The sequence below is a fragment of the Chroicocephalus ridibundus genome, chromosome 3, assembly GCF_963924245.1.
Source record: "Chroicocephalus ridibundus chromosome 3, bChrRid1.1, whole genome shotgun sequence".
Classification (NCBI taxonomy): Eukaryota; Metazoa; Chordata; class Aves; order Charadriiformes; family Laridae; genus Chroicocephalus; species Chroicocephalus ridibundus.
The window spans coordinates 55,012,616-55,029,392 of NC_086286.1; the positions used below are offsets into that span (position 1 = coordinate 55,012,616).

At 47.0% G+C, this 16,777-nt stretch overlaps 1 protein-coding gene across 2 annotated transcripts; it reads left to right on the forward strand.

The window, feature by feature from the left end:
• The first annotated feature begins 212 nt into the window (after window positions 1-212).
• On the forward strand, window positions 213-16,488 carry SLC22A2 (solute carrier family 22 member 2). Of its 2 annotated transcripts, XR_010070319.1 has the most exons (12): window positions 213-675; window positions 2,211-2,314; window positions 5,613-5,767; window positions 6,604-6,772; window positions 7,603-7,717; window positions 8,261-8,367; window positions 9,052-9,266; window positions 11,121-11,229; window positions 11,925-12,037; window positions 13,004-13,103; window positions 14,427-15,503; window positions 15,539-16,487. XR_010070319.1 is itself a non-coding variant. In XM_063329209.1 (11 exons), the coding sequence occupies exons 1-11, from the start codon at window positions 265-267 to the stop codon at window positions 14,491-14,493; spliced, it is 1,665 nt and encodes a 554-aa protein (XP_063185279.1). In that variant the 5' UTR covers window positions 213-264; the 3' UTR covers window positions 14,494-16,488. The 2 variants fall into 2 exon arrangements, 1 of the variants encoding a protein (XP_063185279.1); XM_063329209.1 differs by having other exon boundaries at window positions 14,427-16,488.
• Window positions 16,489-16,777: the final 289 nt, after the last annotated feature.

A 16,777-nucleotide genomic window follows, 5' to 3' on the forward strand; every position in this document is an offset into this window, starting at 1 on the left:
TCAGACATCAGCTCTTGTATTTCAAACCTGTCATATACTAACCAAAATAACAACAGAAGTGGAAACAAGAGAGCCAAAGTTTGTTTAGAAATGGCATTTGAGAAAAAAAGGTTGCGATGCATGGCTTGACAATTGACAAAGTTAATTAATTATTTGTTTGTGAGTTTTAAGCAAACACTTTGGCTGTTATTTAAGCATTCAGTGAAGGGCAAAGCCCTGCAAAGCCTCCAAGTTAGATATTTTAATGAGTTGCAACATACAAAGATGCCATCCCTGGATGACATTTTAGAGCAGATTGGAGAATTTGATTTCTTTCAGAAACAAACACTCTTTGTCTTATGCCTGCTTTCTGCCACCTTCGTTCCCATTTACGTGGGGATTTTTTTCCTGGGATTCACCCCTGAGCACCATTGCCTCAGCCCCGGGGTGGCTGAGCTGAGCCAGCGGTGCGGCTGGAGCCCGGAGGAGCGGCTGAATCACACGGTTCCTGAGTGGGGTGGCCATGGGGCCAGTTTCGGCAGCCGCTGCAGGAGGTACGAGGTGGACTGGAACGCCACGGGCATCAGCTGCACCGACCCCCTCGGCAGCCTGGTGGGCAACCAGAGTGCCGTCCCCCTCGGTCCCTGCCGGGACGGCTGGGTCTACAACTTCCCAGGGACATCTCTTGTGACGGAGGTAAGATACAGTTTGTCCAGCAAAATCACTCTTGCCTGCACACCTTGAAGCTAGAAGATGTTGGATTGGTAAAGTTTGCTTTTGGTGCACAGCCTGAGCCCGACTGCTGGTAAATACTGAATATCAGGACTTGCTAGGGACCTAGAGCAAAGATTTATATGGGTAAGTAATGGGAAATGATTGCTTTCCCTGGGAGGAAAACATTGCAAGCTTGTCACAAATCAGACAACGGCTATTCTCATAATTCAGTATTTCAGTCCCCGACCTGAGGGTAGCACCCCAAAACCCAAACTGAGGAATTGCACATTTGGGTGATAATCCAAACATACTCACGTACAATGAACAAGAAGCAAAAGATGGAGCTAAATTTGTCAGATAATGAATTAGCAACAGCACTGGTCTTTTCTTCCAATTTACACGATCTAAACCAGATAGTTTAGAAAGTGAAAAACTGTGCAAACCAGTACTAACAGTCTAAAAGCCATGTAGTGACGCAAAACATAGGAAGGACCTCAAGAGAGATCTCTTATACTTCTCCTCCAGTCCCAAATCTGTATTAAATATACCTAAACCAGGCCTAGCAGATGTTTCTGTAACCCGTTCTTAAAAAAATGCGATGCTTGTTACTTCACAGCTTCCTTGGGCAGGGCATTCGTATTCCCTTGCTTCACTATCGTCACCATTACAAAGCAACTCCACCTCACTTTCCCTTGGGACAGATGGGTTGGGGCGGAGAAGAGCACTCCCAGCCGACCTCTGCATCAGTCAAGCCAGGGAAACCGATCTCAGCTGCTTGGTATGGCCCCAGCAAACTTGTCCGGGTTAGAAAGAGATTAAATAAGCAGCCAAAGACATTAATGCTTCTCTCTGGACTGAAGTCTAGTTACACCTGAATGAATGTTTCCAGCTATAGTGACGTTAACACCAGTTTGCCCTCCTCCCCTCGCTGGGTGCAGGTTGGTGACCTGTTAATTGTAAATCACAGGCAAGTTATAGAGTACCCGGTCACTGCAGAGAGAAGTCAACCAAATCCTGGGTGTTTTGCCAGCGCTAATGAGGAGCGGGACAGCCATCTCTTGGCTCCTTCCCGGCAGAGCTCACGGCAGCCCCGCCACCTCTTGCACCTCGCACTGCTTTCACGCAGTGAGATAAGGCATGGTTAGAGACAGGCCTTGGCATCTGGGAAAGAAGTGATGCTCCAAGCACCCTCCAAATTTCAAGCAGATGGGTGGGGAGGAGAGGGTGAGATTTTTCTGAACTTTCTAATTTGTTTGTTCAAAGTTCCTCTCCCTTTCTCACTCTCCTTGTGTGCCATTGTGCAATTGTTTTCCAGGGTGTAACTTTTACGCAAAGTTTGGGAAAGTCTGGACAAGATGCATTGCAGATGTCAGTTTAAGAGATTTTCTTTGAGAGGGTTTCTTTTCTGGAGCCTGTTTTGTAGTGGCATGTCATTGTTTTCTTTCCGTTATCCCTCCTCAAAAAGCTATGGTTTGTGTTGAATGTTTCTGCTCATCTAACTGTGGTTGCCCTTGCAGTTTAACTTGGTGTGTGAGGACTCCTGGAAGCTGGACCTCTTCCAGTCCTGTGTGAATGCTGGGTTTTTTATTGGCTCCATGAGCATTGGCTACATAGCAGACAGGTAGGTAGTACGTAGACAGGTGTGAGATGAACTCTTTCCTCTGGTTATCTGCTCTCTGCATGTCACTGAACAACATTCATGATTCAAAGAGGAAATTAATGCACTTAAACCTTGATCCAAAAGGCCCATGTAGATGGTGGTTCCTAGGCCCTGGCTTTCAAAGGCTGTTGTGATCCAAGAATCCACTGAAATGCCATGGTGTTGCTCCACTGTTACAGCCTCTCAGTGGCTCCATGGGGAATCTGCCCATTCACAAGTGAAGAGATTTTGTTTTCTTTCACAGTGGCAAACGGTATCGTGAACCCGGAGTTTGAGATAAAATTATAACTCATGTACCAAGAGCTATTTGCCCATCTTCATGATGAATTTGTTTCACATTAATTTTAACAGCATCCAGATGGCCATAAATCAGTTTCAAAATAGAAATGGTTTTCTCAGAAACAGAAATAGAAGTAGTTGCTCCTTCTTAAATTTTCTTTGGTTCCCTTTTTGTCAGCTGGCTCTGTATGTAGCCGGATCTAGATCTTATTATCTGTCACCTCCTCTTTTCCACCACAACGTCATTGTGCCATAGATCTGCCCACTGAGGGTTTTTTTTAGAGTAGACTCTAAACAAATTTAATGCTTTGTAGCTAACCTTCCTGTGGGTGTTTACCAAATTTTTCAGTAAAATGGTAAAAGAGGCTAAGACTGGAATTTGAAGAGGTGAAGGTAACATGGCGTAAACAATTCTTCTGTATAGTCAGTCTGTCTTGGAGAATTTTTTTTTTCCTTGCATTCTCAGAACATACAAGAGTGCTGACGGGCAACAGCCTTTTCCTCCCATGCTTATTAGAATCACCTCTGTTGGACAGATGTTGTCCAACTCTGTTCCCTTCTGTTCACTTTCCCCCTCCTCCACGGGGGAAGCTTTATGGGAAGGGGCACAGCCATCCCCCATCGTACTTCTGCAGTGCCACAAAATAAGGATGGGACTGTGTTTGTCTCACTGGTACCCGCTCCCATGTTTCGTTGCAGGCAAGCACATCTTTGGTTAGGTTGTGTGCACCACCTTTGTGGGGAAAGTGGCTACCACAATCCCAGCTAACCCCAACCTGTCCCTCCACATGGACAAACATGCTTGTGAAGAAGCTCATCTGTGGACAGATTGGACAGACCACTTTCCACTCCTCAGCTAACCATTATCTTACTGTCAGTGAACGAGACCGTGTTGGAAGCTTTCTGCTCAAAGGGATTTGTCATCAGAAGATAGTGATTTTTAAAGTAATTCTTTCTGGCCACATCTTGTGTGCAGCTACACCTTTGGCAGAAAGCTCTCTTAGGTGAAAGACATCAAATGGCTACAGCAGTAGCAAAGATCCCACATCCAGTCTTCAGTCCTGGGCTGGAGTCCCTTCTCTGGTTTGAAGGACAAAGGTTGACACACTTATGCCAATTTTTGCTTTTCTTCATGTGCATCTTGAAAGATCTTGGTTTCTTTTTTGCATCAGAAACTTATGTCAACCCCTCATCCTCTCTTTACCTTAAACCCAAATTCTTGTTTTCTGGCCAGTCTTCCAGTAAATTTGAAAGTATTCCATCCTTTTTTCCCAGAACTGGCACTCGGATGATGATGCACAGCTCATGGGAGCAAAGGAAGGGATGTTTATCAGCTGCTGATCCAGGCAGGACAGGACATGAAACAGCAGCGAGCAGATCCCATGACCATCAGAGGCACCACTCTTCAGATCACCTTTTCAGGAGGGAGATGGATTAAACAATAATGTTCACTAGCAAAGGCATTTCTTGGCAGCAAATGGCTGTGCAAGCCAACAGAAACTGGAGCTCCCAAACCCACAGAAAATTACCTCTGACATGCTGTTTCTCCGTGACAAAATACTGAAGGATCTTTTTACTGAGGCTTATTATCAAGCAAAAGTATGAAAAGACATGAGGGAGTAGTCTATCATTGCTGCTAAGATAATGCACACGCCCATCATAACTTAGAGGGGTTTTCTTCTGCTCTGCTCGCTGCCATCCTGCCCCAGTTCACCGTGGTCCTAAAGCACTGCAAGTACCCAAGAGCAAAACAAAATCCCCTTGCCCATAGAGAGCTGTGCTTAAGGCAAAAATAATCCCCAAAGCCTCAAAATTACTATAGGAAATGGGGGGAAAACCCATTAATTTTGTCTTTCCTGGATTTGAGATACCATCATCCTCTTCCTGTCAGACAGCCTGCGTGCAGCTGGAGTGCTGGTTTTCCCCTGCATGAGATTGCTGCGACCTGCTGTAGTACGCGGGACAACTCCTGCAAACGTTTCAAGTGCTTCAGGGGAAGTTTCATAAGCTCTTTGCAAATATGCTTCTCTCTGAGGGATTAGACCTACTCATTTACTTGATCGGTCTCTGGGCACCCACACAGGTGCTGACTTTGGCATTTGAGAGTCATGGGTGTCTTGGAAATGGCACTCCTGCTGCCCGAGACAGCTCCTGAGGTCAGTGCTAACACGTAGGTCTTGCACCTCTGCCATTCAGAGATGGGGCACTGGGAAAGGGCCTTCGCAGAAGAGGGCTCCTCTCATGGTCTGATGAGGGTCTCTTGGGCTGGACTCTTAGGTGAGTCAAAAACGTCTGTATGTGAGGTTCATGACAGGAGGAAAGTTTGAGCAATGGGATCTGCTAATGATATTGTGGAGAACAGAAGACATTTATTTTGGCTGGCATTTATTATCATGCTATTTTTGTTAGTGGACATTGACTAATTTAATGGGGTTTATAAATCATACTTCTAACTGAATATATATCTCTGTCAGCTAGAAAACAAATGCCTTTCCAGTGTTCCATTAAGCTTGTTTCTTTTGGAAACAATCTACTTCTGACTATCAGTGAGTCACAGTGATAGAGGGAATGACAAATAACAGGGATGTACAAATCCCTTTTCAGGAAGAGCTCAATAATCAGTCGAGGTTGATGAGGAAATAGCTAAAGGTCACAGTTATCAAACAAGATCCCCATTAAAAATCTATTGCAGCGTTGAAAGATGGGCTGAAGAGCCACATCAGAGCATTTCTTGAACTGACTAGCTAAGTGATTAACCAGAAGTGAGCAGCGACCTGAAAACACAGGTCAAGGGAGTCCCCTGAGCTCCCATTGAGATGAAAAATGTTGCCAAGGGAAGAGCAGATGCAGACTCCTACTCAAAACAAACAGAGAAGAGGGGGATAGCGACCATCTCCAGCCTCTTCAAACCCTTTGGTTTGCCACCCTACCCTCTCGGCAGCTGAGCCTCTCACATCTCTTTTCTTCTTTCCCTCTGCAGGTTTGGCCGCAAACTCTGCCTCCTGGTCACAGTCTTCATCAATGCCGTCTCGGGGGTTCTCATGGCCTTTGCGCCGAGCTACACCTGGACAGTGATCTTCCGCCTGATTCAGGGGCTGGTCAGCAAGGGGGGCTGGCTGACAGGCTACGTCCTCAGTTACGGCAGCTTGCAACTACACTTTCTGGGCAGGAACCCCCTGTTTAGCAGCAGGCCTGACCCCCGCTGGTGCCATCCAATTTTCAAGGAACCGTGTGTAACAAGAGCGGTGACACTGCTATTTACTGCCAAACTGCACCTCTTTGATTAAATGCAAAGAGGTTGATTATGTTATGTCTATGACCCAAGCTTGCACCAGCTCATAGACATAAATGGAATAATTAGGAGGCAGCTCTGAAAACTAGGGAGCATTCGTACATGGAGAGGCACACACCAAAATGGAGGACAAGGTCTAGAGACAAGAACTAATTGAAAACACTGCAAAGATGTATGATGCTTTTCTGGGAAAGGCAGCAAGTGGTGCTGTGAGAGATAACACTTGTGTTTCACAGCCCTGGTGCCAAAACGGGTTGTGCTGTGCTATTTCACATGCTTGGCAGGAAGGGAGGCTCTGTTCCCAAGCCGTACTGGAGGAGGGAGATGGAGGCAAGCAAAGTGCCAGCTGTCTATTTTATTGTCCCTTTTAGTTCTTAGCTAGAAGGAGTGGGAGGAAGAAAGCAACCTTTGCCCCATGTTGATGGGTGAGAGTCTGACACCCTGGCAGGCAGGGGTGAAATCCCAGCTGACCAGCGGAGGAGGAAAGGTCAGGACTTGCCCTGTGATTTACACCAGGGACCCAGACCTGCTCTGCTTTCCCATTCAAACCCACGCCCATGCAACACGACACAAGAGCACAGCTAAGCACAAGGACTCCACAAGGCTTTAGCTGGCAGGAGTTACATTCTCCCAGCTCTCCAAACCAATTTATTTTTGCATGTACAACTTGTTTTTGCAGTTGCAGAATTCGTTGGCTCAAAATACCGGAGGTCAGTGGGCATCATTTACCAGCTTGCCTTCACCGTGGGACTCCTCGTCCTCACCGCCCTGGCTTACGCACTTACACACTGGAGGTGGCTCCAGCTGGCGGTCACGCTGCCCAATTTCTTCTTCCTGCTCTACTATTGGTAAGTGTCCACTTTTACAACTCCCAGCGACACCGAGCCACACCGATAAAAACAGGGAACTGTACCAGAGAGCTGAAGCATCTCTGTAGGGATCGGCCAGAGCGCTACACGAAGGATTTTCAAGATGATATCGGACGAGATCTGGCATTTTTCTGTCATTTCTCTGCCCAAGGGTTTAGTCTGAGTCACCTAAGAGCAAGAGGCTACCTGCAACATGTTGTAATGCTTCTGTGTTTGGAGTCCTTGCCACCCATCACAAAATAGTAAGTCAATATTTCTTGAACAGTACTTGAGCTACTGTGAGAAGTGAGTTTTTCTACTCTTTGATTAAAATTGCTTTTTTTTTTTTAATGCAATCAACAGACATCTGTTGACTATTTGTAAAAAAATTGAGTGAAAATGCTCCTTAGAAAATTCCATAACCAAATCAGGGAACAGATTTGGGATGGTTTTTTTGTTTGGTCTTTTTTTGAAAGGTTATTTTTAACATGGAAGAGCTTAAGGATCAGGTTTACAGCTGTTCTTCTTTATATTAGCAATTCTGAAATGTGTCGAGAGAATTTATCTCATACTAATCTTTCCAAACTATAATAAACTGGTTTTAGCCTTAAAAAAAATAAATTAAAATCAGACTACATTGTCATTCAAGCGGAGTACAACTCAGAGCGTAATCACTGACAGCCACAGCTACCACGGCATTCAATACCGCCTGTGGATATCCGACACACCGTAGGATCCTAGCCTGAAAAACTCTGTTCCATTCTCATTTTCTGTTTACCAGGAAAGTGCATTTTCCTTCCCCATAGCTGTCATGCTTATATGTGTTGCAGGTGTCTGCCCGAGTCTCCCAGGTGGCTAATAGCTCAAAAGCAAAATGACAAAGCTATGGAAGTTATTAAGCGCATTGCCAAGGGAAATAAGAAGAAGCTACCTCTCTCTTTCCAGGTGACTGCACTGCATTTGCTGAGTGTGTGCAAACCTCGCGGCAAATAATGTTATGAATTTAGGATTGTTATGGGTTTAGAGTAGGGAGCAGCCTGGTGATCAAAAGCACTGTGGTTCCCTAAAGCAAAGGCATATTCTTCTCTCTGACTGCCTAGGACCCTTGCAGAGCATTTTTGGCTTGCAGAAGTAACCAGTAGACAAGAAAAATTCTTCTTTTAAGTAGTATCAATTAAGAGTAAACTCGCCAAACCTCATGACTGAAAATTCCAGAACATCCGTACTTATTATTATGTTTTTAAATGCTGCTTCATGTTATGGAACAGCCTCATACACGTGGCTGTACAAACATGAAGACTCTCTATATAAATTTTCATGTTTCCTTTCCCTAAAACACTGGAGAAGTTAATTTGCCCTCAGTTACTTAACTGGCAAATGAAAACCCTCATCCTCCCATTAATCCAGAGGAAGAGATTCATTGCAACGCTCACCACCCTCTCCCCTGCCCTCTGTAATCTCTTGTCCTTCTGTCACTTGTTCTCCCAGAATCTCAACTCTGAAGATGAAGAGGGAGAAAAGCTGAAACCTTCATTTCTAGACCTGGTCAGGACACCTCAGATCAGAAAACACACGTTCATTTTGATGTACAGTTGGTAAGGGGAGGCTCTTGCAGCCCAAATCATAGAATCATAGAATCGTAGAATCATAGAATCATAGGGTTGGAAGGGACCTCTGGAGATCATCTAGTCCAACCCCCCTGCCAGAGCAGGGTCACCCAGAGCAGGTTGCACAGGAACGCGTCCAGGCGGGGTTTGAATGTCTCCAGAGAAGGAGACTCCACCACCTCTCTGGGCAGCCTGTTCCAGTGCTCTGCCACCCTCACAGGAAAGAAGTTCCTCCTCATGTTCAAGTGGAACTTCCTATGCTCAAGTTTGTGCCCATTACCTCTTGTCCTGTCCCCGGGCATCACTGAAAAGAGCCTGGCCCCATCCTCCTGAGACGCACCCTTTAAGTATTTATAAGTGTTGATAAGGTCCCCACTCGGCCGTCTTTTTTCCAAACTGAAGAGACCCAAATCCCTCAGCCTTTCTTCCTAAGAGAGGTGTTCCAGTCCCCTAATCATCTTGGTAGCCCTCTGCTGCACCCTCTCCAGCAGTTCCCTGTCCCTCTTGAACCGGGGAGCCCAGAACTGGACACAGTAGGTCTGTCATTCAGTGCCCTAAATCGTCGTCATCGATTGAAGCCTGTTTTGCTCCTGACCAGCTGCAAGTCTCAGTTCTTTGCAAGAACTCTCTCCCAAAGGGTTTGGCTTCATTTGCACCCTGTTCTCTGCCCAGGTTCACAAGCTCCGTCCTCTACCAGGGGCTCATCATGCACATGGGAATAGCTGCTGGGAACATGTATCTGGATTTCCTCTATTCTGCTCTCTTCGAGTTCCCAGCTGCCTTCATCCTCATGCTAACACTGGACCGCATTGGCCGTCGCTACCCCTGGGCTGTGGCAAATGTGCTGACAGGTGGTGCTTGCCTCGTCACGGCGTTAGTTCCAGACAGTGAGTCATGTGAACCTCCTCCGTCAATGAATTCTCTCCCTGTCTCTTGATTATTGCCCTGGAAAAACGGAAAACAACCCTTGCTAACCTGGCCCATGTCAGTATTGCGATCCAATGAAGACCAATACCATAAAAGCTGGTGTATGTCCCCGCATCAGCATTTACACCAGCTCATTAAGAGGTTGAAGAAACGGGGTGAATTAAAAATGGCATCAAATCAGATGGCAATTCTGTAGGTGCTAGATCATGAAGCATGCCATGTTAAGTCCACAGTTTTTGTCTGGCCTAAAATTTGGATTTGAGTGCTCAATTCACAGTTTTCATCCAAAAATCCCCATGTTTTCTGCTTCTAAAAAGGAAATGTGTGGGCACATGCACACACTTAAACACCATCTGGGTACAGTAAGTACTTTCTGCCATCTACAGTGCTGCTGCCATGAATGTAGGATGTTGAGCAACCACAGTGGCAGGCACTTGGCTTTTATTTAGCTAAGAATTTGCTCCAAGGCCATAGTCTCAAAGCAATATGTCCCTTAGGGGCCACAGAATGAAACATCTTTCCTTTTTCTTTATGGAATACAACTAGACTGAAACCACAGATGCAACAGTGCCAAACAGCTATCAGTTCACGGGGGGACAAGGACAAAACTATAAAATGTTACGGAAAAAAACCCAAAGTGTCCAGACAATGGAAACTCAATTTAACAAGCGCCTGGGGAGTGCAGGGACGATGCAAGGCACCGCCGGGCTTTGCTGGGGGAGCGCAGGGCTGGGAGTCCCGTGGCCCCGCAGCCACTGCCCGTGCCAGGGTGCACCAGAGTGAGTGCCTCACACCGGGGACAGACGCGGCCGGCGAAGACGCTGCTGCTGCCAACCCGGCTCAGCCCATGCTTTAAACACCCACCAGCAGAAACCACAGCCCTCCTGGCTCGTCTGTGTTGCCACCGCCAGCCCCGAGCTGAGCCACCTTCAGAGCCCATAGCCCAACGTCCAACCCTCCAGAAAAGGGTTGTTTCACACCCAGGCCAGCTCTGCAGGGGCGACAGGGTGGGCAGAGCCCCAGCAGGGATGGCCCCGGACTCCCGTAGCTGCAGTTGCTACAAGCCATGTGCCGCAGTGGCTGGTGTCTCAGCTCTGGAGAGGCAGCTATGAGTCAGTAAAATACTGTCCGGGGCTTGATGCATCCCTCAGCTGGCTACACGAGGGAGAAACTCAATGCTCCAAGTGTGCTCATAGCTGAAACATCTGAAGCCACGATCCAAGGTCAGTTTGGGATCTAAAAGTCCATGTGGCACACAGAGGTGTCCTGGACTGATTCTACGTGCAGGGCTGGGATATTCGTTTATTTGCAGCAACCGTCTGTAGCTCCAGGTGTGAAAGCAATCGTGGAGCACACACTGAGAGACAGGGAGGCAACACAAGCTTGTCCCAGTCTGAAAGCCATCAGAGGCCTCTGTGCAAAAGCATGGAGTACCTGGCTGACAAGCAGATTTCAACACCAAACAACCCAGCTGCCCTCTGATTAGTTTTATTGCAAGCAAGAAATTATGTCTTGCATAAGCTTCTGGTTAATGCACTGGATAACCCAAACAAACTAGTTTGTATCATTGATTTCTCCTCTCCGTGACAGCAACGTAGCAAATTCTTGTCTTGGCTATTTGCTTGAATCGCAAGACAAGTGCATTATGAATTCTAATTGAGGGAAACAGAACACCAACATGGGTTGTCCTCTTGACTTTTCTTGACAGCAAATACACTGTTTCCTTAAATTAAATCTTTAATGCTGTTTTATGTCAAGAGCAGAAAAAAACGTAGTTTTCTATTCCAACCTTAATGCATGCAATGTCTTTCCAGCTCTTTATTGGCTTAAAATGACTGCAGCTTGCTTGGGCAGGATGGGAATTACCATGTGCTACGAAATTATTTGTGTGGTAAATCCTGAGCTGTATCCAACATTTCTCAGGTGAGCTCACCATCTTCTGTTGGTTGGTAACAGCCCTGGGTGTTTCTCTGGGAGAGACCGCGAGAGGCCGACTCACGGCTGTGGATGCATTTGGGGAGCCTGTGGCTCATGCATTGCCGTGGAGAAGGACCTTGCATGTGTAAAATACACCTTGCAAAGGTGAAGGAGAGCTGCCAGGTGGTGCAGAGGAAACCCACCACCTTCCCTGGCCAAAGCCCCTTCCCCCAGAACTGAGGCAGCAGGTTTCTGAGGGAATGTGTAATAAACCTTCCCAGATGCCTTCCAGTGAACGAGAAGTCAATTGCTCATTAACATCTCTCCTCCAATATAGCGCTAGTCTTAAGGTCTTGCTTTGTATAACTCTCTTCCTCCTCACCCATTTCATCCTGTAGTATTTCTCTGTGGAATTCTCTGTGGAATGCTCTGCCTTGTGCTCTCTTTTGATTATGTTCACGACAGTGCGGGCCGGGCCTTTCTAAGCCCCGGGGTGTTATCTGTCTTGTCCTCTCCGAAGCTCATGGCTCATCCCTCCTTCCATCAGCTGCCGATCCCCTGGACAGGGTGCTGCCCATCTCATCCCAGCAGCAGGGGTGGGAGAACCCTTGTGGATCCTGCCAGGGCGCTGCGGTGCAGAGCTGGACGGGGTAGAGCTGGTGACACACGTGTGTGCACATGTGCGTGCGTGTACTTTGCAGGAACCTGGGAGTCCTCGTCTGCTCGTCCATGTGCGACCTCGGTGGGATCATAACACCCTTCCTTGTGTACAGACTAGCCGAGCTCTGGCATGAGCTGCCCCTGGTCGTCTTTGGTAAGAGAGCTGACAGATGGATCAGTTGGCCACAGCCTAGATGAACGACTTTGATGATCTATTTCCCACATTTAAAAATGTAGACAGTTGCACATATGCATGTGTACACATGTAAGATACAGCTTGGAAAGTCCGTTTCAGCTGGGTGTTTGCAAGTCATAGCAAAGTCACCCCTTAGCCCCTTCTGCAGTGGAGGGGACCCCATGTTTTTCGGACAGCTCTTTCAAGCTCTGACTTCTTCCTGCTGAGCCCTTCCCAAGCAAGGAACATCTTTGGGTTCTGCCCCTCTCATCTGCAGGGTGGTTATGGGATCTGAGGTCGGAGCAGGATGGCCTCTTGTCTCCCTACACAAAAGTCACACTCCACCTCTTGCTGGCACCTCAGGGGGCCCATTCTGTCTAGGATCCCATGGCAATTTAGGATGGCAAAGCAGCATATCAGCCCTAATGTTAAGGCTGCTATCCTAAAAAAAGGGCTGCCTTGAGTGTCTGCTACTGCGCATATTCAAATCCGTGTGCCTGCATGCACCATCTGCCCTGACTATGGTCATAGAAGGGTCTAAAACTAATCAGAAGGTGAAACTGGCCAGGTGGGCTGGTAGCAACCCTTTGTGAATGTCCTAATCTACCTAAAAAAGGTAGCGTCATCCCAATCTCATGCCAGCTGGAGAACCAAAGCCAAAACCTGTTTCCTTTGCATTCTGTGCACAAAGCAAGGGAGCCAGACCATGTCTGGGTCTATGACCCAGGACAGCTTTCCAGGTCTCACGTGCACCTCAGAAACATCAGCAATTACTCTGAAAAATCAGAATCACATAGATAAAAAGCCAAGTGTTATTATAACTTTGAAGAGTCCTTATTTAATCGTTGGGGCAGCTGTGTCTCAATGAGAATTAATTAGTGACTTGAAATTAAATTTGGGCATGACCATTGCGTTGCCTTTTTGATGCTTCTTCTACGTTTGCAGCTGTGATTATTTTAATTGATGGTGGCTTGGTTTTGCTCCTACCTGAGATGAAGGGAAAGACTCTGCCTGAGACCATTGAAGATGCTGAAAATCTGCACAGGTATGGCATTAAGGATCCTCCCATAGAGCAGAGCAACTCTCCTTTACATCTGCAAAACCTGATAAAAAAAATAAAAATTGTACATCTTGCAGGATCTGTTGTAGACATATAAATACAGTGGATGGCTGGTGACTAACTCATCCACGGTAGCAATATGGGGCTCCTCCTGTATGATCTGACCAGAATCTACTAACACCTTATGCAGGAACCAGACAGTAAGGGAAGGTGTGGAGGGCGGTTTTGCAGGCCATCTGAAAAGCATCAGTCCGGGCTTTAGTCGTTCCTTACGCAGTGTGTACAGCTGTTCTGACTTGAGAAGTGTCTGTCAGCATGGGGAAATGCATCCTCCCTGCCAAGGCCAGCCACTGCCAGCATTTTGAGCAGATGAGCACCTTGGCATGGCAGCAGGAGCTTTCGGCAACTCGTTCAGCCATCCTACCTGCCCAGGGAAGGTGAAACAGAGGGGCAAAGGCACAGCTCCTTGGGGAAAGGTGAGCAGGCTGATGGCATGGAAACCCTTCTCAAGCTGGTCACACCATCCTCCTGAGAACTTAGCAGTCCTATCGAAGCATCTGTGGCTGCCAGCTGCACCCTCCATGTGCCCAGGGGTGCTCACCACCCTTGTCTCGCCTCCCACAGGCAGCTGTGCTGAGGGGACCATTGATGCCCCCAGAGATGCTTACATTCAATGCGTACAAAGCCAGCTGAGATCTGGCTTTAAATTTGGGGAGCAATGCAGGGAACATCCTGTGTTTTCAGCGCTTTGTCCTCCTGGCATGGCTTGCAACTGCTGGAACAGCTCCCAGGGTGAGGGTAGAGCTCCACAGTCACTGAAGGAGCCGCACAGATTTACTGAAGCTGATGCAGAGCCGAAACATACTTGGCCTGGTAAAAAATTGGGTGTGGGAGGAAAAGGACTCAGCCTGGCCAGAAAGGGATGGCAACGTAGCACAGGGTAGAGCATGGAGAGATTGCCTCTAAGAAAAGTTAGGAAGTCCGTACATGCAACTACACCCCTAGACATTACTTTAGAAACCACCTAGAATAACAGTTTTTACAGTAGGAAATGCCAGAGTTAAAGTTACTCATGTTACCATGACAGGACTTCCAGACAGCAGGGCAGCTGCAAAAAGGCCACAGAAAGTCTCCAATTTACTCCTTATTCTGCTGCTCTTCAAAATAATATAACTTCATTTGAAAAATTACCAGTAACAAGACATCCGTTAAACCTAGTTTTCAATGAATGTAAGCATATGGATTATTTGGTGGATCATGCTGCTAGCCACCAGTACATCATCTGCCTTTTCCCCTTTCCTTCCACAGGCAACAGAGAAGCAAAGAAAAAATGATTTATCTCCACGTTCTGGCTTCTGAAGCTGCCCCTAAGTAAGAATTATACAATCGTTTAGATTAGAAAAGACCTTTAAGATCATCGACTCGAATGGTTAACCTAGCACTACCATGTCCCTAACTGCCACATCTACACGTCTTTTAAATACCTTCAGGGATGGTGACTCAACCACTTCCCTGGGCAGCCTGTTCCAATGCTTAATAACTCTTTCAATGTAAAAATTTTTCCACTCTAAACCTCCACTGGTGCAACGTGAGGCCCTTTCCTCTTGTCCTATCGCCTGTTACTTGGGAGAAGAGACCGACCCCCACCTCTCACCACCCTCCTTTCAGGTAGTTGTAGAGAGTGATAAGGTCTCCCCTCAGCCTCCTTTTCTCCAGGCTGAACCCCAGCTCCCTCAGCCGCTCCTAGTAAGACTTGTGCTCTAGACCCTTCACCAGCTTTGTTACCCTTCTTCGGACATGCTCCAGCACCTCAAGGATCCGTTTTACCCCAGATCTACCTTTGTTGGGGCAGGGAGGCAGAAGGGGGCCAGCAGAGCAGCCGTAGCAAGCCCAGCTCGGGGGTGGACATGCAGGGGACAAGCCAGGCCAACATGTTGACCTTTTCCCCACTGCATTCTCCCAGCTGCCAGCAGTCTGTGGCTTGGGGACTTCCCAAGCTAGACATCATCTGCCTGCATTTCTGCTTCACTCCCTTGTGGACTACCCTTCCACAAATTTTTCTATTTGCCTACTGAACACATTCATGCTTCCGGCATCCCAGGGTATCTGGCAGCAGGAACTCGTACCGCATGAGTGAGAAGTTCGTGAAGGAACACTTTATTCTGCTTGTTATAAAACTAAAAATCTTTTTGGGCTGCTCATTCACAGCTCATTTCTGTAGTGAGCAGGAGTGCACTCGTGAGCCCAACTCACCTCCTCCAGGTTACACCTGATTCTGCATGAAAGCAGGCGTGTAGACAGTACCTGATTTACCGTCACTATTTCCCTTACACCCCTTAAAATCTTGGTACTGTCAGTCGGTCTGTGGCTCCTGATGCCCAGCAGGTCAGCTTTGTGAGACAGCTCCTGCTGCCCAGCAGTGAGTACTGCCACTGCAGAGCCTGCTTCAAGAGCCCGGGGCATCCAGCAGCCCCTCTTCCCTCCCAGTTTACTCCTCTTCCAGAGAAATAAATACTAAAATAAGTACTTCTAAACCCAGACTGGCTTTTAAGCTTCGGCATCCCAGAATTTGGCCAGATGTTAGGCAAGCTGGAAAACAAAAAGGAAGGTGAAGAGGAGTTGGAGGCAGCGCAGCCTCATGACATGGGGGGCTGCGTGCAACTACATCATTATTAAGGATCGGTGACAGGGTGGGGGCAGAAAGACACATCACGGACACCCACCAGGAGTGGCGTCAACAATAACAGGACACAGTGCCCTGTGCAATAAAGCAAATTCATGTTTGTGTTTATGCATGGTTGTCTTCCCAATGCCATGAGTTTGGGTTTTTACATGGCCAAACTCCAAAACAGCTATAGGAGACAAAGACTGAGGCAGGGAAGCCAAAAAAAGGATATGGCTTTCTAAGTAGACCTCCATCAATAACATGCAGGAAAATCGTGGCTCTAGTGCTTTTGGAGGTTTAAGGGTCCTCTCCACAGCCCTTGAGAAGCATTTAAAAGGTGATTCACACCTTATTTCTCAACTCGTGTATATTCTCTGGATTTGGGTTTGTTTCCTGACCAGTCCCAGTTCTGGGAAAAGGCCCAAATTCTTCATATTTTAAAACACTTACAGAATGTAGGAGGACACAGTGCCATACAGTAGGGATGGGGTTGGAGCAAGTTGCAAATAAGATCTAGCACATGCATTGTTTTGATCACACAATAAACAGGGGAGATGGAAAACACACAAGCTTTATACTGGCTGTAGGATATGATTTTCTGCCAATTCATGAACACATGGACACAAGAACACCTTGACAAAACCATGTTAAGACTGCAGCTTGCAGACAATAAGCCTTAATGAGTCTCTGATACTCCGCAGAGCCTGTGGCCACATTTGATGGGATAAAATTAGCACTGGAGTCTCCAAATAGCCATTTTGTTGGTGTGGTGGTGTTTAGATGTTGGTGTTGACAGCAATAACAGAGGACATGTCCTTACAAAGTGCTGCCCTGGACCACACCTGCAATCAAGACCATCAGATGGTATGGGGGAGAACACCAGAAACTTTGTAAAAAGTAAAGAGCAATTCTTCCCAAAATCCATTTAGTGAAGGTTGGTGGGTACCCTGAAACACGGAGTTTTTGTGTTTTCTTTTAACAAAGCCCTTTTACT

What these genes read in the sequence shown, in the direction of transcription:
- SLC22A2 (XM_063329209.1), top strand. Translation starts at nt 265, where the DNA reads ATGCCATCCCTGGATGACATTTTAGAGCAGATTGGAGAATTTGATTTC. An exon ending in GCTGACAGGCTACGTCCTCA is followed by an intron (nt 5,768 to 6,603) that starts GTTACGGCAGCT and finishes TTGTTTTTGCAG; the next exon opens with TTGCAGAATTCGTTGGCTCA. An exon ending in GATGCTGAAAATCTGCACAG is followed by an intron (nt 13,104 to 14,426) that starts GTATGGCATTAA and finishes TTCCTTCCACAG; the next exon opens with GCAACAGAGAAGCAAAGAAA.